General features: G+C 45.9%; 1 protein-coding gene across 2 annotated transcripts; it reads right to left on the reverse strand.

The window, feature by feature from the left end:
* Window positions 1–352: 352 nt before the first annotated feature.
* SVOP (SV2 related protein) lies at window positions 353–24798 on the reverse strand. Of its 2 annotated transcripts, XM_083583864.1 has the most exons (16): window positions 24599–24798; window positions 18889–19049; window positions 18551–18636; window positions 17883–17981; window positions 15225–15296; window positions 14054–14178; window positions 12640–12703; window positions 10291–10416; window positions 9731–9859; window positions 8838–8911; window positions 7461–7537; window positions 7047–7154; window positions 6131–6242; window positions 5123–5204; window positions 4016–4105; window positions 353–3433 (listed from the first exon to the last, which is right to left on the reverse strand). In XM_083583864.1, exons 1-16 carry the CDS (start codon window positions 24631–24633, stop codon window positions 3242–3244), a joined length of 1632 nt encoding a protein of 543 aa, XP_083439990.1. In that variant the 5' UTR covers window positions 24634–24798; the 3' UTR covers window positions 353–3241. The 2 variants fall into 2 exon arrangements, with proteins under 2 accessions (XP_083439990.1, XP_083439989.1); XM_083583863.1 differs by lacking the exon at window positions 24599–24798 and having other exon boundaries at window positions 18889–19467.
* Window positions 24799–24813: the final 15 nt, after the last annotated feature.

A 24813-nucleotide genomic window follows, 5' to 3' on the forward strand; every position in this document is an offset into this window, starting at 1 on the left:
CTTGGAGTTAAAAATGGAACCTGACAGGGCTTCCCCTAGACCAACTCTGCTCCCTGAGATGCTGAGAATTAACCTGGGGAGTTAACCACTCCCCTGTGGACACCCCACACTTAATGGGGCAGGAGAAGGAAATGTCCGGTCATTGTTGAGAGGGATGGAAAAAAGACGAACAGCTAGTAAATGAGAGGAAGGGCTACTCCACCAGTTCTTGGGTGGTTTGTGGTCCAAGTCCATCCATGCTGGGTGACATAAATAGACTTTTTGAGAATGGTGTGTCCTGAAAACCTAGGGAGGAGAGGTGGCCCACATTTTGGGCACAGAGTAGCCACAAAAGCTCCCGTAAAGCTCACTATTGTAGAAACTATTCATTTATTCAACATAAAATATCCAGTGTGGAATCAAATCATCTGATTTTGCATCATTAACAGAGAAACAAAAATTGAGTACAACAAGCGCAGTTTTACAGAAGTCTTATTTTCAACATGAATGCACACCTAGTTTAGAAACTGTACATAACGCAGTAGAGACATTCAAGTGTTCTCCCCCCACCCCAATTCCAGCAAGCATTGAGCAGTACACAAAGACCATTCATCACATAGTATGGAAAGAATCACTATTCCTCCACAATAGCTTTGCACATCAACAAACTGGACAACCAACAGAACTCTGAACACACAATAAGTTCAGTTCCAAGTGATATTTTTACATTGGTGATTTTTTTATTTTTTATTGGTTTCCATGAGTTTGTAGGCCTAAGGCATCAATGCCAAATTTTATATAGAGAATCAGTTTTCCAGAAAAGACAACAACACAGATTTCCATAAGAGTCAAGAGCTTTTACTAAATTAAATCTTGGTTTCTGCTACCCAAGTGAAATCTTATGGATTCAAACAGAACAACCCCCACGTTGATGGCCATCTCCGTTAAACAAAATTTGTGACAGTATACTTTTCCATAGGACCGAATAAAGCACAAGCATGCCTAATTCAAAGAAGGTTGGTTTTGTCATACAGATATTTTGAATTCAGCAGCCACCATGATATCATATGTCCTGCCTGGCTCTAGCCTACGAAGCTTTTAATGTGTGTTGGGGGGGGGGAACTCACTCCCAAATGAGAAGCCCCAGATTAAAAGGCCTCTGGGACCAGATGAGGGTCAAGAGCTGCAGCAGGGAAAGGGAAAGCTGCACAATGTATTTCCATCCTACAAGTCCTTTAAAAAAAACCCATTAGTAGGATTAGAACCACCCACACAGAAACAGGCACAGCACAGTTGCACAAATGCAGACCATCTTCATGGATTCTGTCTCTTGAAGTCCATCTGATCATAGAATTGTAGAGTTGGAAGGGACCCTGATGTCAGTGGATGTTCCTTGCAATCCTTAACAGCCCTTTTCACATGCAAATAAGCACCTACAAATTCACATGGGATACACTTATCAATGGCTATGGATGACAACTAAATGGCACCACCTTGTCTGGAGGCAATTTACCTCTGCAACATCAGGCAGGGAGGGGAAACAGCAGGGAGAGCAGTTGCCTTCATGTCCTGCTTCCTAGCAGTTATGGGCTGCCCACTGACAGAAGCAGGATGCTGGGCTGTATGGACATTTGCCCAATTCAGCAGGGCTCTTAATTGTACCTGCTTCTCCTTATAGGGTAGTTTTATTCAATGTGTTCATTCATTTTGGGAGTTTTCTAAATCTTGGAGTATGAAATGAATTGGGCCGAGGAACCCATTTCCTGGAGAGCAAGGACTCCTACTTTTTTCATTGTTCAAAATTCCAAGACGAGGGATTAAGCATAGAGGCCAAACTCCATCCCCATCATGCATGGGCTCCTTGGCTTTCCTTGACTTTCCTCTGACTGACCAGACAACTGCAGAAACAGCCCCAGCAAAGTGTTACAGGGGCTGGGACCCAATGGAGAGAGCCACAGCATGTATTTCTGAATGCATACACACCTGGAATCACAATAGCAGGTTCTCATTGGCTTTACTGACAGGGAAATGAACCCCAATAAAATGAAATTCTGCTTCCTGTTCTGATGGGTGAACAGAAAGATCTGTGTAGACCAGCGTTCCTTTGTTCCACAGGGGCCAGCCAGATGCCTCTGGGAAGCCCACAAACTTGCCTTGAAGCCAACAGCCTCTCCACTGCTCTTGTTCACCCCAGCTAACTGTTTTGGTTGCCATAGACTGTCCCTGAAACTGGAGGTTCTATGAGGTCACCAGGACAAATAGCCTCTTCCATGAATTTGCCAGAAGCCATATAACCCATAAATCAACAAAGTCTTTAAATTAAGGGATGAATTTCCTTTGTCTGTGCTGAATCTGCTGCCCCCCAGTTTCTCTGGATGATCCTGAGTTTAAATATTATGAGAAAAGCTTTTCGCTATTGAATTTATCCACGCCACCCATAATCTCATAGAACTCTCTCCTGTCCTCCCCTCAAGTTGCCATGTTTCTAAACGAAAAAGCCTCAGATGCTTAAATGTTCCTCTTAGGAACATCCTTTCAGTCCTTCAGCTGCCCCTTTCTGCGCTGCCATGAGGACTGCTTGCGCACAACATCCCAAATGCATGGCCCTGTTTGCAGACTTCACCTCTAGGGCAAGCAAAGTGGTGGGTTTCTTTGTTTCTTTGTGGTTAGTAGAAGAGCTCTCAGAGCAGCATTTGCTGAAGTTCCCAGCTGCTCTTTAAGACTCAGAACCTCTCTGGCAAAGAGGCTCTCAAAGGCTGATGGTTGTTCGTGGATGTTGATGGGAGTGCAAGGCAAGTGATTAATTCACAAGTGCATGAGACTGATGGAGGGCTGCACTGGGATCTGGGGATCTGCAAGCCCACTTCCTGGCATTGAGGGCATTTGTGCCGAGCCAAATCCTGTCCATCGATCTGCCTGCTTGGCATGGAGCACTTGGCGTCAAGAAACTAAGCTTGTTTGTCATCAACCACATGAAGGGGCAGACAGTTTGGCAAAGGCTCCCATTTCTCTTCCTCCCCAGCTGCATCACATTCCTCCCCCAAAACTCTCTCCCGCACGTTCACTCTCCAGATTTAATACCTCTCCTTGCACAAGTGGACAGTGATGGGTGCGAGTGAAAAAAGGCGCCCAGGACACAGGTGGAGCGTTCTTGCTTTTGGACACACACGGCAGTGACAAGACATTCTGCTTCTCGGGTGCCAGAGCTGGAGGGGCGGAAACTCCTTGGACGACCTTGTGGCTGGGCCAGTGTGTCACGTCATCACCCCTGAGACCCAGAGTTTGAGTGTGGGACTCCGCGCCCAAACATCTCCTGCCCCCATTCCCTGTGGGTGGACTCCTGCAGGCCGCGGCCTTTGGTTTCGATGGGCAGCAAGCAAGAAGCAAGAGCAGCCAGGATGCAGCAGCCGCTGTAGACTATCAGCGTCAAATAGACAGAGGACTCCAGCATCACCTGGAAGTGGGGGGGGGGGTGGAGTCAGCAAAGGCAGACACAGAAGGGCCTCTGAGTCAACTCTCAGGGTCAGAGAGCTCTGCACATACGAGTTGCCTGGGTTCACCATTAAGGGTTGGAGTAGATGAGCTGAATGTTAAAGAGCATAAGAAGAGGCTTCTGGTTTGGACCAAGGGCCCACCTGGCCCACCATCATCTTCTCGCAGGGGCCACCCAAATGCCTGTGGGCATGGATTAATTGGGGGGCAGGCTTTATGTTAGGGGGCAGAACTGAGTTATCTGTGATGCAATTGGTCAGTTAGTTAAGTATTCTTATTTATTTACTTGATGTGGGGCAGCTGCACATAGTAGCACAGGTTCCCCTTTAGCACACAGGGGACCTGGAATTCTTAGGAATAAGGTTCAGGATGCAAAAACAGGCCTAGCAAATGCAGAATTTAATGTCCAAACTCTATGTCTCTGTGTAGCAACAACCCAACTCTCTCTCCCCTCCAAAATCCTCATCCCAGGACCCTAACAAGCAACCCCAGGACATTCTGAAATACCCACCTTGATCAAGGAATGAATTTAACACACTGTTACCTGAGCGATAAATGGTGTGATGAGTGCGCCGACTCTGGCTACCCCGCTACAGGTCCCGAGACCCAGAGCACGAGTGGCCGTGGGGTAAACCTAAGGAGAAATTCATACGTGCATTGGCACATGGGGACATCTTGCGCTGAGATTCCTGCACTGCAAGGGGTTGGACTAGATGACCCGTGGGGTCTCTTCCAACTCTATGAATCTATGATTCTACATGCCTCACTTCTCTGGATCTCTGAATAGTCAACAGAAAGGTGATAAGGGGCAGTGGAGGGAAAGGATGCTTCTGGTCATATGCAGAAAGCAGCCCCCAAGCAATGGGCAAACACATGCTGCCCTCAAGCATTTGAGATTTGGGGGCAGGGATTCCTCCAGGTCAAAAGCAGACGTTCATGGCTGGTGCTAATGGCTGAGAAGGGTGTGCAGGTCCCATATGCTAATAAAAACACAACATGAGATCCTGGGATCACCACACGCACACACACATTCTATGTTCCACTGGGCAAGCGGGAAAGGTGGAGGCGGCTGCCAACTGAGGAGGTACTTACTGGATCTCATGAATCATAGGATTGTAGAATTGTAGAGTTGGAAGTGACCCCATGGGGTCATCTAGTCCAACCCCCTGCAGTGCAGGAATCACAGCTCAAGAATCCCTGACAGGTGGTCTGCCAACCTCTCCTTCAAAACCTCCACGGAAGGAGAGTCCACCACCTCCTGAGGTGTCCAACAGCTCTTACTATCAGAAAGTCTTTCCTAATGTTTACTCAGAATCTGTAGTGCATTCTGGGCCCCCCACAACCCTAGAATTACATGGAACTGCAAGGGATTGTTGTGAAAGAGACAACACAACGAACACAGCAAGCCCTCTGGAGGCAGCAGCACAAGCCTCTCTTTCCCATGTGCTCCATGGAAACGGAGAGATCCCAGAGACCCTACGGGGGCTTGGTTTCACAGTCTCTGCCTTGCTCTTCCATGCCAACCACGATGCTCCTGCCCCACCCCATCAAGACCTCCTTGCTACTGATGCTCCTTTGCTCAGGCCGGCCCCAAATCCTGGTCCCGGGCAAGCCCCCTCCTCACAGAATATTTGGCTTCTCGTTTTCTTACCTCAGGGGTGTAAACGTAGGCGGCTTGAAATCCTCCCGAAATAAAAGCCCTTGCAATGAACAATAACACAGTGAGAACTTTCCTGTAAGGACAAAAGGACAGTGTTTTTGTTTTGAGAAGATAGATGCTGGTACATTTTGACAGGACGCACTCATTGTACTGCTGTATCATAAGAACATGATGTTATGGATTCCCCTAAATTCCATTCCCCTAAATTCCCTTCCCCATAATTCCAGTTCCTGCCCCCCAGCTACGCCACTGCATCTAGGTGCAGGTTGTATGTCAGCGTAAATAAAACCCTATATCCTGAAGACCCTGCAGTCTCTGCTGTGCCTCATTGTCCCAAAAGGGAACACAGCCCCTGCTAAGCATGCCTCCAGCCCTGAGATCTTGCACCATTTGTGCAGATGGGGGTGGTGTGTAACAATAACAGCCTCCTGCTGGATCAGGCCTAAGGGGCCCCGTCCAGTCCAGCACCCTGTTCTCACAGTGGCCAGCCGGGTGCCCCAACGGGAAACCCACAAGCGGGACCCAAGCACAGGAGGACTCTCCCCTCCAGCAACTGGGATTCAGAAGCATTTCTGCCTCTGACTGTGGAGGCAGAGCACAATGACCACCCTTAGTCTTTCCTGTGGTCTCTTGGAAGACCAAAAATGGGAAGCGGAGGGCAGAAGCATCACTAAAGCTACCATTTAAATTCTTTGTACTGGTCTGCAACCTTCTCTTTACCATGAATAATGCTCTTTGTGTATCCCCCATGTGGAACCTCTGAAATACTTTGCTCCAGGTTTGCCTGAAAGTTCAGAATTTGCAGGTGTGCAGACTACCTGCTCCTCACACCAGTATGGAGAACCTCCACACAGTTAGGTAAAAGCATTTGTAGCACAACTTTGAGCATGTCCCAGCCCCCCCCCCAGAAGTGCTTTGCAGTGCCTTCCTTGTGGGGGTGGGGCATTTGCAGGGTTGGGTGGGTTCCCCCCACCAGCCGGTCTGGATCACTTTGCTCACCTTCCAACGCAGAGAAAGAGTAGGAGGCTGCAAAATGCAAAGACAAAGAAGCAGAGGGCCATTGTCTTCTTACGCCCAATCCGATCAATAACCCATAAGGTCACTAGAACACCTGGAGGAGGAGAAGGATGTTACTGATGTTACTGAAGCAGGCTTGTGAGTAGCTCTCTGCTCGCCCGTGGTGCATGGCCACAGCCTTCATGTCAAGCAGGCAGAGCAGCAGTTATGGAAGCTGTTGCTTTTTTGTGTTCAGGCCATAAATGACTAACATAAGCTCTTCTGGGGTAATGGGCTTGTGGATTTGTTTGTTCTGGCTAGCAACTTTTCTGAACTTATTTTCAAAGCCTTCCCTGCCTCTCTGGCTGCTGTGCAGCGCCTAATTCAGATGGGTCATGGAGGCAATTCTGAGGTCGGGGTTAGTGTGTGCTCTGAACATCCATAGGACTAGTGCACAGGCAAGAAATCTAGTGGGTCACTTGCTTGCTTGCTTGCTTGCTTGCTTCTTTCTTTCTTTAAAAAACTGGTGTTTCTCTGGCACATGTTCAAGGCAGTTTACAGCAACAGAGAGAGAAAAAGAATTGCTGAGACTTTAACCATAAGAACGAGATACAAATCCAGAAACAAAGGAATTTGTCTTATATTGAGTCAGATCATTAGTCCAACTTGCTCAGCATGGTCAACACCAGCAGTTCCCTAAGTGTGTGATACTGCCCACCCCCTGGGGGTGAGGGTGGGATTTCCTAGGGGAGCAGAAGGAGGCAGGGGTGCTGGAATGACTTGGAAGAGCTGGTGTCACTGGGTCACATTCATCAGTTTTGTTGAATTAATTAAGCTACATATTTTTCATTAGATTCTGAACAAATGTGCAAGTTTTCCCACTCGGCTAATCGGAGCCTTTAATTTCCCAGCAGTCTACCTGGGAACTCGGAGAGAGTGGTCCACAGCAGGTCGATGTAGTCCTTTTCAGTCAGGTATTCACATGCCAGGCTGCACTTGGCCTTCACTGCTTTTCTCTTGCTGGATACTTAGAAGAAGCAAGAGGAGGAGGAGGAGGGTGAATAGGTGATATTTTAAGAAATTGTTCCAACCTCCCCCCCCCCCCCACGCGCATGCATCCTTGCACCTTTGGGCCTGGCGTGCCCCTGATGCAGTTTTAAGTTGCGAGGTGAACCACCGAGTTGTGAGTGTCACCTGCGAGATCCCCTCTCCCTATGTATGCCCACTTGACCACTTGGATCAAAGGAGCTGGAACTGTGACAGTGTTTGCAAGAAAATGGTATTTGAGTCTGGCAGCAGCCGCCCTCTGGAACTCCCTGCCTGTTGTACTCACAGCTGCAGAGGTCTCCTGCTTGAAAGAGCTCCGTGGTTAGTAAAACTAAGCCGTAATAAGAAAAGGCATTGGAGAACCTGGAGTGAAGAGAAACAGAGAGAGTGTTGCGGGCAGGCAGGTGGATTGAGAAGGAAGATGGCATGGCCCTGAATCTGGGGTGGGGAGGGGCTGCAGGCTCAGGATCCAACGGGGGGGATGACATTGCGCATGTGTGTGCACAGTGCAGCTAGGTTCAAGCTCACAGTCGGCTGGGGTGGCCAGGGGCAACCTTGGTCCGCATCGTAATTCGCAGTTAGCTTGCCACAGTACAAATCCAGTGTCATAAATTCAGTCACTAGTCCTCTGAACATAAGAACATAAGCAGAGCCTGCTGGATCAGGCCAATGGCATCCTGTTCTTGCAGTGGTCAGCCAGTTTCCTGTGGGAAAGCAGGGAGCAGAACAGGAGCACAAGAGCCCTCCGCCCTCCCGTGGCTTCCAGCAGCTGCTATGCAGAAGCAGAGCTGCCTGCAGAGGCTTTGGAGGCAGAGCACAGCTACTGTGGCTCAGAGCCACTGATCGCCTCCTCCGTGAATCTGTCCCATCCCCTTTGCCTCTCGTTTAACGCATTGACCATGTCGAAGAAGGAACCTGCAGGTCAGCATTTAGCAAACAGCATCTGCTAAATTCCCTTTTCCTTGGGCTGCACTTTTAATGTTTTTGACCAAAAATAGCGAGGGGTCCTGATCAATTTGAACACAAGCACTTACAAAATCAGCTTTCAAGGGCTCTCCTATTTTTCTCTTTCACACTAGAGGGAAACACTTTTGTTGCAGTGGGGCTGTTGCTCGGTTAAAGAAATATGAATTTAACTGCACAAGTTTTAATCAGCAGAATAAGTGGGGTGCACTAATTTACACCTCTGGCTATTTAAGCATTTGCATTAATCAATTAATTGACTAAAGCATATGTGATGGATGAACTAGGATGTCTTTAATCAGGTGACAGCCTCGTCTCTTGTACTTTTACTAAAGAGCATTCCCCCTTTTGCATGTGAGTTTCCCCCCACCTTGGCTGCCCAGAGATGTTGGCAAAAGGAGCCAGGCATTGCAGCGCCCCCACGTCAGGTGGCCAGGTGGTGGTACTGCATTGGTCAGATCCAGCGGGGATTGTGGGGCTTGAGAAGCCAATTGAGATCCCTCCTGACTCTATAAAGCTGCCAGATCTGTGCCCCGAGGGCACAAACCAAGCCACAGGGCCACCCGACTAATGTGCCAACTTGCCCTCAGGCCACCAGATCCCATGATGAAAGGGGGTCACATACAGTAGGTCTAATAAATGAAATAAATAAATATGAGAGAGGCAGGCTGACCCTGAATCTTCTCTATCTTCCTCTTACCATATAAACCAAAGCAGGAGTGTTGTCCATCTAAACTGGGGGGTGAAGAGGTCCCTCATCTTACCTCTGTCTTCCTGTTTGGAAACAAACATATACATAGATATAGGAAAGCTGGGTGCTGTCTGAAAACATCGGCCAAAGGGGGGGGGCACCATGGATTTCTTAGGAGTTTGCCTGGCATTCCTCATTCATCTGATGAGTCCCTGCGGCAGCTTCCTCGCTGTCAGAAATTAGCAGCGCCACATTCACACCATACATTTAAAACACTATCATACCACTTTAAATCAATGTTTCTTTGCCCAAGGAATCCTTGATTCCCTTCTCAGAGCTGCAATTCCCCGAGTGGTTTAACAACCAGTCCCTCTTCTCAGGGAACTCTGGCAATTGTGGCTCTGGGAGGGAAAGGGGGGCTTCTACAACTCTCAGCACCTGTAACAAACTACAGTTCCCATAATTCTTTGCGGGGAGCCATAACTGTTTGGTATCATAGCGCTTTATGTGCATGGTGTGGATATGGCCCAGTTGAGTACCTGAGATGGGGCCTTTTCAGAGGTGGCACCCATAATATGCCTGCCTCCCCTCCCCTGCTTACAGCAAATACACTTTTATTTTAGCTAGTTTTCATATGTTATTTTAATTTTTTTTTACTGATGTTGTACATATTATTTATTGTAAGACATCTCAGACATTTTAATGAAGTGAGAGACAAGTCTTGCAGACAAATGAAGAAAATAAATAATCCCAGGTCTGAGCCAAGTGATCCATGCACACTTTTGTTGAAGCTCGCTGGATTTTGGGGTGGTTGTTTCATAGAACCCTAGAATGGTAGAGTTGGAAGGCTCCCAAAGGTCATCTAGTCCCACCCCCAGGAGTGCTTGTCCACCTGCACTCACCTGCCTGGAGATGATCAGTTTCCCCAGAGGCATTGGAGCTCCATTCTCAGTCGCTATCCGCTTCAAAGTGGCAAAGGCTTTCTCCTGATTCCCAGATAGCACATCGTATCGTGCGCTTTCTGGTAACCACTGTAAAGGTATGATTAATTTATTTTATTCATTTCATAAAAATGATTGATTGCAAAAAACTACACCTCAAAATGGTTTACAAAAAAAGAACAAAACATGAAATTATCAGTTTTTTTTTTTTAAAAAAAACAACTATCTAAAACATTAATAAAAAAACCCAACAAGCTGAAAGCCTGATGAAAACACTTGTCAATAGTGTATATATCTGGATAGTCTTGTCCCGCCCAAAAAATGTTTTTGGCAGGTGCCGAAAAGAGTACAGTGAAAGTGTCTGCCTGATGTCAAGTGTGTGTGCTGCCACACTAAAATATTGATTTCTTACAATCACTTTCTGTCCAAAGGCAGGAGACCAACCAAATGGACAGGACTAATCTGAAGCTGTGTCCCCCCCTCCCTCCCCAAGACTTTGGGAAGCCAGAAGGAATACCTACGAAACACAAGATGGCAAAGAGCAGAAGGGGGGCCGCCGAAAGGATGAGCAGCCAGCGCCAACCCAGGGTGGGCATCACGAACACTGCCAGGAGAACCTCAAAGACGGTCCCAATGGCCCAGAAGACCTGCCCGTGTGGAAGGACGGAAGCGGGTTTGGAGACGTCAGCCCATCGCAACAGGTGAATAACAATAAATCTCTGCTCTTGGCCCTTGCTGCAACATGTTCTACGATGCCTGAAGAACAGGCATTTGGAATACTTAGTAAGCTTTCAGCTGTAAGTGGCACTGTCATAAGACCTCAAAGACAATATCTTGATATTTATAAATAAAGCATAACCTTTTAAAAAATGTTACTACCCCAACACCAATATTATTAATTTTTATTTTTTCCAGAGAATGTGAATAAAATAACCCGCATTTGCAGGTATGTTTAATTTTAACTTTCATTCAATTTTGCAGTTTTTCTTTTACCACCCACCCCAATCTCTACTGAGCGGTGAGAGATTCCAAGGGTCTTTGCACTTGACCGAGGAGCATCGCATTTCAGAGGGGCTTGCTCCCTACAGTGGCGCAGCATTGTATTCAAAGGTAGCCAAAACACCATCTCTGTTTCCTCCACACAGCTTGTCTATCTGTTAGCTTCACCCTTCTCCCCACAAAAAAACCTTTGCTAAAACACAACCCAAGCCTCATGCAAAAAGGGCATTTTCTCTCTGCAGTGCCATCATGCCTCTGTAACCCTGCCACCCCCCTCCCAACAATGATATTGACATTTGCCAATTAACACACAGCTGGGAGGGGGGACCCTCCCCAGCCGCTTGTCTAAGACTGCATTGTCAGGGTGAGGACTCACTATCCCCTTTTCTTCTTTGATGGCACCTCTTTCAGTACCTCTCACTTAATGGATCCAAAATGGTTTCCAGAGAGTGGTAGGGGATGTTTTATCTCATTGTTGATGGCCTCTCAGCTGATGGATGGCGGCTAACAGATTGAGGTTGAATCCTAACAAGACAGAAGTACTGTTTTGGGGGGACAGGAGGCGGGCGGGTGTGGAGGACTCCCTGGTCCTGAATGGGGCAACTGTGCCCCTGAAGGACCAGGTGCACAGCCTGGGAGTCATTCTGGACTCACAGCTGTCCATGGAGGCGCAGGTCCATTTTGTGTCCAGGGCAGCTGTCTACCAGCTCCATCTGGTATGCAGGTTGAGACCCTATCTGCCCGCTGACTATCTTGCCAAAGTGCTGCATGCTCTAGTTATCTCCTGCTTGGACTACTGTAATGCGCTCTACATGGGGCTACCTTTGAAGGTGGCTTGGAAACCGCAATTAATCCAGAATGCGTCAGCTCGACTGGTGACTGGGAGTGGCCACCAAGACCATATAACACTGGTCCTGAAAGAACTACATTGGCTCCCAGTACGTTTTCCGAGCACAATTCAAAGTGTTGGTGCTGACCTTTAAAGCTCTAATTGGCCTTGGTCCTGTATACCTGAAGGAGCGTCTCCACCCCCATCGTTCTGCCCGAACACTGAGGTCCAGTGCTGAGGGCCTTCTGGTGGTTCCCTCACTGCAAGAAGCCAAGTTACAGGGAACCAGGCAGAGGGCCTTCTCAGTAGTGGCACCCGCCCTGTGGAACGCCCTCCCACCAGATGTCAAAGAGAAAAACAACTACCAGACTTTTAGAAGACATTTGAAGGCAGCCCTGTTTAGGGAAGTTTTTAATGTTTGATGTTTTATTGTGTTTTTAATATTCTGTTGGAAGTCGCCCAGAGTGGCTGGGGAAACCCAGGCAGATGGGTGGGGTATTATTATTATTACTACTACTACTACTACTACTACTACTACTACTACTACTAGCCAATCTCCTGAGGAAGCTGGCTAGACTTCTGTTCTCGGCCTTGCTAAATCTACTGATCAAACCCCACATTTACTAATTTCATAAAGTATGGGGCACCCAGGGAACCTTGCCCCCTGCAGCTCCATAAGACTTTGTTATTGTGTGCTATTTAAATGTATTTCTTGTTTAAACGAATAAATAGATTTTTTAAAAATCATATTGAAAATATCCCTGTGCTCACGGCGACTGATGGGGCTGGAGTCTAAAACATCTGGAAAGCCGCAGTTGTGGGAAGGCTGAAAGCATGAACCACAGCAGCAACGGGTTGAGGGCCAGCTGCCTCCTTCCCCCACCCCAGGAAAGGCTTTGAAGGACGGAGCTCCCACTGATCTCCTGATCACATCTGAACCTTCGCTTGGGATGCTCTCTGTCCTGAGATGGCCTTGCCATTTGGAGCAGAATGGTAACCCCTTTCCTGCCAACAGCCTCCGCCTCTTTGTTTTTCCACCTACCTCAATTAACAAAATGCATTTTGCTCTAGATTTCATTGGGAGGAATTCTGCATACAGCGTCACCCTGGAGAGCAAGGAAAGAGAGGAGGCAAAGTCAGAAGGAACACACAGAGGGGGTGTGTGTTTGGAAATCTGATGGGCTTCCTCCTGAAACTGACATGGGAAGAACTTAATACAACTTTATTTCCCCTGGCCAAACAACTGATATACCTACACACCACAACCACACAAAATATTATAAATATAAATTATCTATTTTGGGGAGGCAGATGACTTCTAAATGTGATATAAAAATGTCTTCAGTAAACGTAATATGCAAAGGAAAAATATATCACACAAATCCTCAGAAAAAGGAACATATCCCAGGAGCAGAGCTAACATGTTTGAATCAAATGGCATTAATAAGATTCCCTTGCTAAGCATCGCTTGGCAGCTGATATAGTGGAGTCCAGAGTCCAAAACTGGTGGTTTCCCCATGGATTTGTGGTTTGGAAATTCATCACTCTGTAATGTTTCTGAAAGCTTTGGTTTGATTTTGCTCTGGCTCTTGAAAAAACCTGAGGGGTGGGGGTGGGGCTGGCTTTATTTCCAAGTGGATGCTGGTGCCTATGAAGGAAGCCCATTCGCCACTGATTAAAGACCTGCTCAGGTTGCTTTGAAACAGCCCACCTGTGGGGCAGAGGATCCATGTTCACAGGTCCAATGAATGGGGAGAAGGAAGGAAGGCAAAGTGCTTCTCCTGACCAGAGCAAAGCAGGCCTGGAGTCATTCCAGGGGCACAGCTCTTGGGGATGCCTCATCCTCCCAGTTCAGGAGCTCATGCCTTATTCAGGACTGATCTCTCCTGCCCCGCCAATGATTTCTGCCATTTTCATCTCTGAATTCTGCCCTTGTCTGGGCCACGTTTGCCTTCCCAGAGGCACCTGGATCCCCACTGCTCAATGTAAGCAGCTGAAAAGGTTGGGCTTCCCAAACGGAAGTGCTTTGCCGTTTAGCTGAGCTCCTTTAGATATTTGAAGATGGCCATAATGCTTTGGGGTGGGGAAGATGGAAGGCAGTTACTAAATGCAAAAGACGTTTGGGACATAGTCAGCTTTTCAACTTAAGAAAAAGAAGAAGAGGAGTGTGGATTTGATACCCCTCTATATCACTACCCGAAGGAGTCTCAAAGCGGCTACTATTCTCCTTTCCCTTCCTCCCCCACAACAAACCCTCTGTGAGGTGAGTGAGGCTGAGAGACTTCAGAGAAGTGTGACTGGCCCAAGGTCAGCCAGCAGCTGCAGGTGGAGGAGCGGAGATGCGAACCCGGTTCCCCAGATTACGAGTCCACCGCTCTTAACCACTACACCACACTGGCTCTAAAGCACTGAAACCACCAGGAAGGGAGGGGCAAGGAATGGGAATATTGACTTACGACTGAGGGACTCCTCCGATGCCAAAGCCCACCAGCCCCCTCAGCACCAGGATCCAGCTGTAAACGGGTGCAAAACCGCTAAGAATACCATAGTATAAGGTCCAGAGCACACTGATCTTTAACCCCTGCATTGGATTAAGAAATACAAAATTGAAAGAAGACCACTGCCATACTCTCTGACAAGCTTCTTCCTGACTTCAAAAGCAATTCTCCTTCTCTTACAGGGCCAACCATAAAGTTTGTGTTGTCAATCTCAAGACTGGATTACTGCAACGCGCTCTAGCTGGGGCTGCCCTTGGGCCTGGTTTAGAAGCTCCAGCTGGTGCAGAATACGCCTATCAGATGGCACATAACATGTGACCCCATTCTTGAACTGTCTGCACTGGCTGCCCATCTACTACTAAACCAGGTTCATGCACTTGTGTTTCTCTATAAAACCCTGAACAACTTTGGGGCATTGTTGGTTGTTCCCCGAGTTGGTGAGACTCATTTGACAACAATGAGAAACTGAGCATTTAGTGTCATTGGCCCAGCCCTGTGGAACACCCTGCCACTAGAAATTCATCAGGCACCTTCCGTTTCAACATGCTGGGCCTATACCAGCGCCTATACCAGCGATTAAGAATGCATCTTGCCACAATAGTTAGCTGATTTCTGATTTAAACATTTTTAAAAAATGGTTTTTATTGTATGGTTTTATGTACAACTGTTCTAAACTGCTCTATTATTTTTTTTTCAAAAAAACAATTAGTCGTATATAGCTATATTTATAAATAAATTAATAAATATCCACTATATCTTACACCAAGGAAAATGAATCTGTGGCCCTCCAGATATTGTTGGACACCAATTCCCAGCAGCCCCTGACAGTATGACCTACAGTGAGGGGTGATGGGAATTGTAGTCCCATGATCATCATCTGGTGGCCCCAGGTTCCCTGCTGTAACTCAAAAGAAAAGCAGAAAGGTAATTACAGCCCACGAATGTGGAAGGGAGGAGTGAACTGAATTTAAACCGAGTCAGACTTGGAAAGATTAGTCCCAAGTAGTGGCAGAGAGGTACACCACCCACTTTGAAGCCCCACTGGCTAACCACAGAGGGCCTTCGTGGCACTCAGTTTGGTGGCAGCAAACTACCTGGCAAATACTTCAGGGGAAGGCTGGAGACTTACTGTTTTTCTGCCATACTGGTCTGAAATGTTTCCCCAGAGTGTGGAACTGAACATCATTCCCATAAACACCACCTGCATCAAGTGAAAGAAAGGATATTTGTTATTCACAGGCTGAACTGGGAGTGTTCTGAGAGAACCATCTAGAAAAGAAAGCGAAGAAGAAGAAGAAGAAAACATTCTTAGCCCAAGTTTGGCAAGATCTCAGAACTAGAATTTGGCACACAAACATCTGAATTTTGGGCCACAACTTGACAAAATGTCCAATTTTTGGATGATCCCACAGGGTATGGGAGATCTGTTATAATGGTTGACAGATAGCATCTTAGAGGCTGACAGTAAAACGGCAATATTGTGAGGAGTGAGAGACAGATATATCCATCATAAATTCCTAATATCAATCTTTCCGTTTTTAGGGGAGAGGGGTGCGGGAAATCTGACCTCAGAGCTTTGGCCTGCTAACATTTGGCCTGGTAACATTGGGGCTAGATGGGGAGGGTTATGTACAGATTTTTGTTATAATCATCTGCTAACTGCATGGTGGAATCAGTCATACAGCCCAATGAGTGTCTTTTACCAGTCACATCTGGTTTGCCAGCTGTGGCCATTTCAGGACAGAGAGAGCCTTCCCAGAGTGATCCACACACTCTTGACTACAGCAATGCACTCTGTGTGGGGCTGCCCACTGAGCTGGTTCAGAAGCTGCACCTAGCTCTTGGCGTCTCTCCTGGGTGGCTCTTTGGGGGGAAATGAACCACCAACCCTGAAAGGATGGTCCTGGCTGCTGAACCTGCTTCAAGGCACTTAAACTGAGGTTGAATGGCCACCTGCGGGGGATTCTTTAGCTGTGATTCCTGCCTTGCACTCATGGGCAAAGGAAGGCGCTGTGGCACCCGGGGCGGGCGTCACTACAGAGGGCGCATGTGCGGTGTCGCTACATACGATGCATGCGCCGTATATAGTGACACCGCACATGTGCTGTATAGCGGCTTGCTGCCAGCGCCGCTCCAGTGCCATATGGACGGTGCCAGGAGCCCTCTGTTGCCGCTACAACCGCAAACGAGCAGAGGATCCTGGCACTGTCCGTACGGCGTTGGAGCAGTGCCGCAGCAAACCGCCAAGTACAGCGCATGTGCGGCGTTGCACACATGAGCTGTACGTAGTTATGCCACACATGTGCTGTACAGCAGTTTGCAGCCAGCGCTGCTCCAGCGCCATATGGACGGTGCCGGGATCCTCTGCTCGTGGCTGCAGCCGTGAACAGAGGATCCTCCACATGCAGCTGCAGCAGCGCAATGGCTGCGTGCGCTGCCCCAAGCCCCCACAGGGTGACTTCTTGTCACCCCCGCAGTCATGGAACCTGGGGCTTACCGCCCCCCCCAACCACCCCGTTGCGACCACTGCTTGAACTTGATGACCCTTCCAGCTCTACAACCCTACGACTTTGTGGACTTACAAAGCACAGCGAGGCTCCTCCTGCGCAGACTGGCCTGTTTATAAAGATCTGCCTGTGAGGCTCTCTCTGTCTTCTTTAGTTGAGGCCAGGAGGAGGGAGAGGCTTTCCACCAGGGCCCCCCAACTTTGGAACCCCCTGTGCATTGAGATTGCAGCTGGTGCCTACCCTGAAAACCTTTTGACACCAGCTGAAGGCCCTGTTATTTGCCAGCCTTTGGGTGAATGGTTTGGGTCATGTTTGAAGTTTCTTTTAGTTGGCTGGTTGTAATCATCTGCCTTGTTTTTCATATCTGAATGGTGAGGTATCTAGTTTTGTTTTAATTTGTAACACACCAAGTAATGGAATTTGCTATGAAAAGTGAGTAAAAGAATTTTTCTTTTAATGACACCATTGTGGTCATGTCCACAGCACATATTTAAAACACTTTTTAAGACGCATGGCTTTCTCCAAAGAATCCTGGGGACGGCAGTTTGCCCTTCGTGGAGCTGCCATTCCCAGCACCATTATCATGGTTACTGTGATGAGATGCATTATCCACCCTTCACTGGAAGGTCTCAGGGCAGGTTACAGAAATATAAAATAAAGCATTAAAACAAATTACTATCACAACTAGAGTAGGTCCTAAAATATATCGATATCTCAATGGTCAAAGGGTAAAGGGTAAAGAGCCAGGGTGACAAACTACAATTCCCATAATGCTTTGTGGGAAGCAGTGTGCTTTAAATGTGGTGTGGATGTGACTTGTGTTCAGGAAACATCAGCACAACCCTACACTGGAATATGGTGGACAATAAATCCACCAATCATGTCCAACTCCTTGTAGATTTATCTCCAGAGAGATTAAAGCTAAGGGAGTTTGCCTCGTGGCAAAAACAGTGTGTAGCCTCAACAGGCACCTTTAACCAAGCCCCAGATTCCTGCAATTCAATGGGTAGTGGAAAGGTTGCCCAAAGGAAGAATAACCTCCACCAATAAGCAATGCTAGAGTTTAGAGCTGAAATTCGGTGAACGTAAAGCAAGCCACAGTGCGAGGGGCTGTAACACGCAGGTGTCTTTGTGGGAGAAATAGATTCCTTCAACACTCTTGGGCGTTCTGCAAACTGGTGCGCTTGCTGGACAGAAAGGGTTTTTTGACTCTTTGAGCAACCCACAGTTAACGAGTGGAAAACCTTACAGAATACAAGAGCTGTCTGGTATTTTCCTACCGAGGTTAGCAATGCAACCTGCCAGGTGGGTAATCGCCACTCACAGTGAAGCTGGGGTGCAAGGATGCTCAGAATCATCATTTCCATGGCATCAGCCATCTAGAAGGGCAAGAAGGAAGAAGGCATTAGTTAGAGCACCAGCTGCCCTGACAGTTCACCTCTTCGCCTTCATATGTATATATATATAATTGATTTGTTGGCAACAAAAACAAAGTGCAAACACAGCACAAGGAAAGCAAATAAAGAGCCAACCATGTACATCGTAAAGCCTCATGGCCTGGATAACAGTACAAAGACACAGCACAGCCCAAAGCGATAATAAAGTGTTAGCTCATAAAAAGATCCCCTTTGCAAATAATAAAAACATGTAAAAATAAAAGTATTCTCCACCTGTAAGTTCCATCATTATTGAGAATAAAGGTTCTGTATAGTCTTAAATGAGCCAGGCAACTGCATGTACTGGTGACTTTGAGCAACTGTGTGCCTCAGCAGTTGCCTAAAATCAAGCCATATATCCCAAAGCCAGTCTCTTCTGGCTCAATGCCTCCCATCATCCAGGCCAGGGAAACTGAGGAAAATTAAGGTGGGAAATAGTTGCAGTCTGTGGGCCAACCATTCCCTGTCCCTGGCCTCCCTTGGCTTTGCTATTTCTAGCAACCTCTACTTGCCCATGCTAAGCCTGTCAGGATGGAGAGTTTCCACTGGAACCTGCCAAATCCGATGGCTTCCACCGCATCTTCCACCATAAACGTATCTAGAACAACAAAACAATATAATAGTACAATGTAATAATAACTAAAAAAATAGCAATACCCACTAAAAGACAAAAGGGGGGTCCTTGGGCCAGCAACCCCAATCCACTTGAAAGAGACCAAAAAATGTTTACAGTGTTAAAATGAAGTTATGAAAGGCTATGAAAAGTTTTGGGGTATTTCATTTTTTTCACAATGCATATTAGCATTTTGCTCCTTCCTCAGGGGTGGGAGCAGATGTCCACACAACTCACCATCAGTTGGGTTTGCAAACTCCTTTGGCACCATCCCTCCATCTTCCAGCTCCACAGCCTCTAACTGCGTCTGGACACCCTCAATTTGGACTTCATGCTCTCCTGAAATGACATCTTCATCTGACCGTGAACTTTCCCCTGTGCGACGGAACTTGACAACCCTAGTGGTGTGGGAACCATAATGAATACATGGCATGGATGTACAGAAGCAGGTGTGCATCATGTAAATGCTTTCCCTCAAGGGTGAGGAACCTGTGGCCCTTTGGATGTTGTTAAACTAGAGCTCCCAACACCCTTAACCATTGGCCATGCTGGCTGCTGAGGCTGCTGGGAATCAGAGCCCAACTTCTGGGGGCCCTGCTTGAGTCTTCCACAATAATGCAACACCTAGATCATCTTACTCTCTTTGGAAATCACAGCAATGTTTCTTGTGGGCTTGCATTTCAGGCTTGAAGTGAGTGTTTCCACCTGTGCCTAATATTATATTTATCTCCCATCCAAAAGGGATCTCATGCTCAGTCTTGTGAGTTGTAGCTGCTGCAGTCAAACAAACAGGCACAGCAATTTTCCTTGAAGGTGAAGGACACCTGACAACCTGACAGAATCCAAGTTCTGTTTGTTTCTGCAAAAGAGAATGACACCTAATAGGTTGCAATAGGTACCCATAGATAGGGATAGAAGGACCTGTCAATTTTCCTTCTCTCAGTTTCTCATTTTTCCAATCTTAAATCTAGTTCTTCACATTTCTGCAGAAATTTGCAAAAAATAATAGTTGTAATCCACATGAAAATTCTTCAGCATTTTAGTGCAATTTTTTCCAAATAAACACATTTTTGTAGGCAGTTTTGACCAACATATACATTTTGCAAGCATTTTATCCTAATATAATGCACTCTTGTATTTGCACAAATATATTTGTTTTTATGTACACTTTTCCTCAGTACATGCATTTCTGTAAACCTTGTCTGGTCAGAGAACTGCATTGCAAAATTGGGATAAGTTTGCATTTCAAAGGATGGTCCCAGTTTGCATGGTGTTTCAGAAAGTGAATTGCATAGATTCGGCTGAACTGAATTTCTCCTGCATGCCTATCCATGATAGGTTACCTTTACCCAGCCCACCTTTATCCCATGCCCACATACCTGGAAGCAAGTCCCACGGAACTCAGTGGGACTTACTTTTGAGTAGACACATATATAATGCAACCCACAAGCAAAAGAGGCAAAATCACATTAGATATACTGTACACACGTCAGCAAACACAATGGATGATACTTCATTTTTTAAAATTGACATTTTGAGATAGGAAGCAAGAAAACAGCATCTTTTCTACCCAAAGTGATTGCTTTGCTTTGCTTCATCATAAAACTGGCCCTGGAAAAATTTCTCATTGTTCACTAAGTTAGAGCTAGGTGCTGAGGCCCTTGCAACTGTTTCCTAGGGCTAAAGTTAAATGCAAGCAATTTGAGGCACTAATGTCTTGACAATATGAACATATCAAACCCCTCTTCCTCACCCCCCAGTTTAGTTCCATTTGCAAACTTTATCAAAAAATAAAAGACATCAGGATAGTTCTGAAATTTTCACTGGTGGTTCTGATGAGAGGCTACATTTTTTTATTATTATTTTATAATGGACTGGTGCTGTTTTTCCATGAAAAGCCCATCCAAAGTTGCTTACAAGTTGTTCTAGATTTGGAAGGTCATGATAACAGATTTGGTTGGCATGCATATCTATGGTATGAAAAAATAAAAGTACATAAATAATTTTTAACACATTTGGTAAGAAAATCAATTTATGGTGTATGGAAGAAATATAAAAAAATTGTTAGTGCAGAAAACACCATGGTGGCTTTCCCCACTAAAAGTGATACCACTGAAAAAGTTGGATGCGAAAAATAAATGGGAACTTATAAAGAGCTGTTAACAGAGGTAGAGAACCAATTGAAACTAAAGAATTTTGAAGATATAAGAGAGTTGTTAACAGATTGGTTACAATACCATCAGTTAAATGATGTATTTATAAAGGATAAAAGAAATGGATTCAGTAATGAAATCTCAAGGTTTGAAAAGGAATTGTTGGAAAATAAAGTAAAAACACTCTCTAAAATGTAAAAGATGTTGTTAGAATGGTATACTAAAGATGAAGAGGTTAACTTGGTAATGATACAATGGGCAAGAGATTTTGGATACAATACTCAACTCTCCTCTTGGGAGAAGCTATGGAGAGAGGACTTAAAATTTACAGCATGTAGAACACTGAAAGAAAATTATATGAAGATGATGTATAGATGGTATTTGACTCCCAGTAAGTTAACAAAAATGTATAAGACTAGTTCAAATACGTGCTGGGAATGTAAAGAAAAAGAGGTCACCTTTATCATATGTGGTGGACCTGTAAGGTGATAAAAGCATATTGGGAAATGATATACAATGAGTTTTTAAATAACCTTTGTTAAAAAACCAAAACCCTTTTTATTAGGAATTTTGGGTGCAGAGATACCAAGTGACTTCAAAAGACTGCTCATGTATGTGATGACGGCAGCCCAGATACTCTTAGCCCAAAGATGGAAGAAAGACAAAACACCTACAAGAGAAGAGTGGACAACAAAATTGGTGGACTAAATGGCTAAAATGACTGGAAAAGTCAGGAACCAGGATGTTAATTTTTTTAACAAGGACTGGGAATTTTTTAAAAATTTTACTTGAGAGAACACTGTAAGCAGCTAAAAACATTAGTAGGACTGAAATTACACTTGCAATGTGAAAAGAACCATGGATATAAATAGAGTTTTAAGGATAAAAAGAGGACGATATGATATGCAGTGGAAAATGGTTATTAGCGGACTCCACTTTTGATTCTATTTTATTATAAAGGTTAAAAAAAACACAAAGCTGCTTACAACAATGGGAAGACATATATAATGAATTAAAGAAGATATTTAGACATATGTTCTTGAAAAAGCCAGATACATTCTTGTTGGCAATGGTAGGAGAAGACATTACTAAGAATGACCAGAAATTGTTCTTATATGCAACAACAGCAGCGAAGTTGTTGTTAGCCCAGGTTTGGAAACAACAGCAATTACCAACAGTAGAAGAATGGTGACAGAAGGTAATGGAATATGTAGAAATAGCTAGATTAACGGGGGAAATTTGACAACAGGGCAATGAAACATTTAAAAAAGAATGGGAAAAATTTATGTCATACATAGGAAGGATAAGGTGAAATAGTGAAACCAGTAGAACCTCATAATGTGAAATACAAAGAAAATTTCTGGATAAAGAAAATAATAAAAAGTAAAATGTATAATGTGATTAATGTAACCAATGGTAGTTGTAAATGAATACAGACAGACAATAAGAATTGTATATACAGGAGGATTTATTTGGCTATAGACACTCTATGGACAAATACGAAAGAAGATCAATAATATACAAAAAGGATGAAGACAAAGAGAAAAATTTAGATGTGATATAAAATGCCAGAAGAAGGAAGGAAAGAAGGAAGTCGGCCCTTAGGAGCAAATATAAATGTAAAATGTAATACAAAATGTGTATGTGGAGTATGTAAATGAAAATCAATAAAGAATATTATGGGGGGAGGAAAACTACAAGTCTTTAAAAATTAATAATTAATAAAGCAAGCTAGAACCAAGAATAAAAACTGATTCAAATAAATAAAAACAGACTCAGAATTCCCAGGACATCGTAATATTCCAGCCTCCATGCAGCAAGCTGAGCAAAAAGGTTACACAGGGAAGGCAAATAAAAAGGGATGAGGCTTTAAGTCTGTCCAAAGATGCCTGAAGTGCTGCTGCCCCCACAGCACTGCGAGGAGGAAGGCAGGTCCAAAGGTATGGAGCCACCACATAAAAGACTCTATCTCTCTGTCTCTCATGGTTGCCAGCACACAACTAAAATTGAGAATTACCCCTACAAAGAAATACAACACTGTATCAATATTATCCAGAGTGCAATGGGGGGAGAGGCATGAAGGCACGTCTCCACCCCCATCATTCTGCCCAGACGCTGAGGTCCAGCGCCATGGGCCTTCTGGTGGCTCCCTCATTGCGAGAAGCAAAGCTACAGGGAACTAAGCAGAGGGCCTTCTCAGCAGTGGCGCCTGCCCTGTGGAACGCCCTCCCAGCAGATGTCAAGGCAATAAGCAACTATTTTACTTTTAAAAGACAACTGAAGGCGGCCCTGTTTAAGGACGTTTTTAATGTCTGATGCTGTATTGTTTTTAATATTCGGTTGGAAGCCGCACAGAGTGGCTGGGGAAACCCAGCCAGATGGGTGGGGTATAAATAATATATGATGATGATGATGATGATGATGATGATGATGATGACTCAATGGGAGGGCACATGTTTTGCATGCAGAAGATCCCAGGTTCAATCCCTGACATCTCCTGCCCTGAAACCCCGGAGAGCAGCTGGCAGTCAGTGTTGACAGTACTGCCCTAGATGGACCAAAGGTCTGACTCAGTAGAAGGCAGCTTCCTGTGTTCCTAATTAGTAGTGTTGCTTTGGAAGTGTGAATGTCCTTGGTCAACATATCCAGAAACTGGAGAGGCTGGTAGTACATTCCTTCTACTATCGGTTGTCACCCTTTGCCCATTCATATTTTATCCACAAGTTCTTCATAAGCATTGTAGTCCATGATGCAAGAAGCTGGCCAACTGATCTTTGTTTTTAGCAACACCATGTCTTTGTGGCTTCTGCCAATGTAGCTGAGTGGGGAACTATGGCTCCCAGGATTTGGAGGGGTAGTCATTTGCTTTAAATGTAAGGTGTGGATCTGCTCTTCAGCCCCAGTGAATTCATTGAACAGGACTTATTTATGAGTAGACATGGTTCAGATTGCACAGTTACTGATCTTTGCCTTGAAGTGGGGGAGGGAGGTCTTGATTCCTGAAATGTTTCACGGCCGTGCTCTTGTGTGCACTACAGAACCGCATGCCCACGAAATGGAGCTAATTATACCAACGCCTGAAAGATACTTAAAAGAAGTCTTCACTGACTGCCAAGGAAGAAATCTTATTTGCTCTCAGGAGCTGTGCCTGGACTGCAAAAAAGAAGAATCTTCCCTCCCCCCACACAAAAACAGAGCCAGACAGTCACAGAGAAGCAGAAGGCAGTGAAACCTTAACCCCTGCATTTGTGTGGGTGTCACTGTTGGCTGCACATATCCACGGAGTGAGCACCCTCCCCCCCACCCCCCACCCTGTGCGGCAATGCAAAGCCCCTCTTCTCCAAGCCTCAGAATGTCCAACACCAGACCTGGTGGACGCCAGTACAAAGCTCTCTTTTAAGAGGAGGGAAGATCCCCTCCCCATTCCAGAAGGAGGCATCATGTTAGAAGGGAAAGCCGGGGGGGTGTCTAGAATGAATATATTTAGCACCCCTAGTTGCAAAAGCATCGGTTGGGTTGGATGGTTCCTTCTGATATCTTAAAAATACCCCCCTGGTTTTGATTTAAAAGGTGTGACAGTCATTCATAAAGCGAGGCTCTTGCGTAGGCAAGCAAGGAAAATTGCTGGCTTCCCTGAGACCTTGAGGTCAATGGCCCCCTTTGCAAAGAGAAACCTCGCTGCAGGGAGGGGGCTGGGGGCGGCTTGCGATTCTCCTGGAGGTCCTGGGTTATTCTTCCCGCCCCTCCCTCTTCCCAGCAGAGCGCTAGCCCTTCTCCCTCCCCGGGTTACTCACGGCAGCTGTCTTAGCTGGAATAAATCTTCCTCCATTGCGAAGCTAGGGCTGGAGAACCCTCGCTCATTTCTCTTACATGGTGGGAGGAAGGAGAGGCGCGAGGATTTCAGGAGGTCTCCGTGCTGGACAGCTCCCGTTTCTGCAAGCCGAGCTGAGCTGGGGAGACCCGGGAGAAGGCCGAAGAGGGGCGGAGGGGAGGAGGAGGGGGAGGAGAA

The sequence above is a fragment of the Podarcis filfolensis genome, assembly GCF_964270895.1.
Source record: "Podarcis filfolensis genome assembly, chromosome: 13".
NCBI lineage: Eukaryota > Metazoa > Chordata > Lepidosauria > Squamata > Lacertidae > Podarcis > Podarcis filfolensis.

What these genes read in the sequence shown, in the direction of transcription:
- SVOP (XM_083583863.1), bottom strand. Translation starts at nt 19,111, where the DNA reads ATGATGCACACCTGCTTCTGTACATCCATGCCATGTATTCATTATGGT. An exon ending in GTTTGCAAACCCAACTGATG is followed by an intron (nt 18,637 to 18,888) that starts GTGAGTTGTGTG and finishes TTGTTGTTCTAG; the next exon opens with ATACGTTTATGGTGGAAGAT. An exon ending in AGCAGGAGACCTCTGCAGCT is followed by an intron (nt 7,155 to 7,460) that starts GTGAGTACAACA and finishes GCTTCTTCTAAG; the next exon opens with TATCCAGCAAGAGAAAAGCA.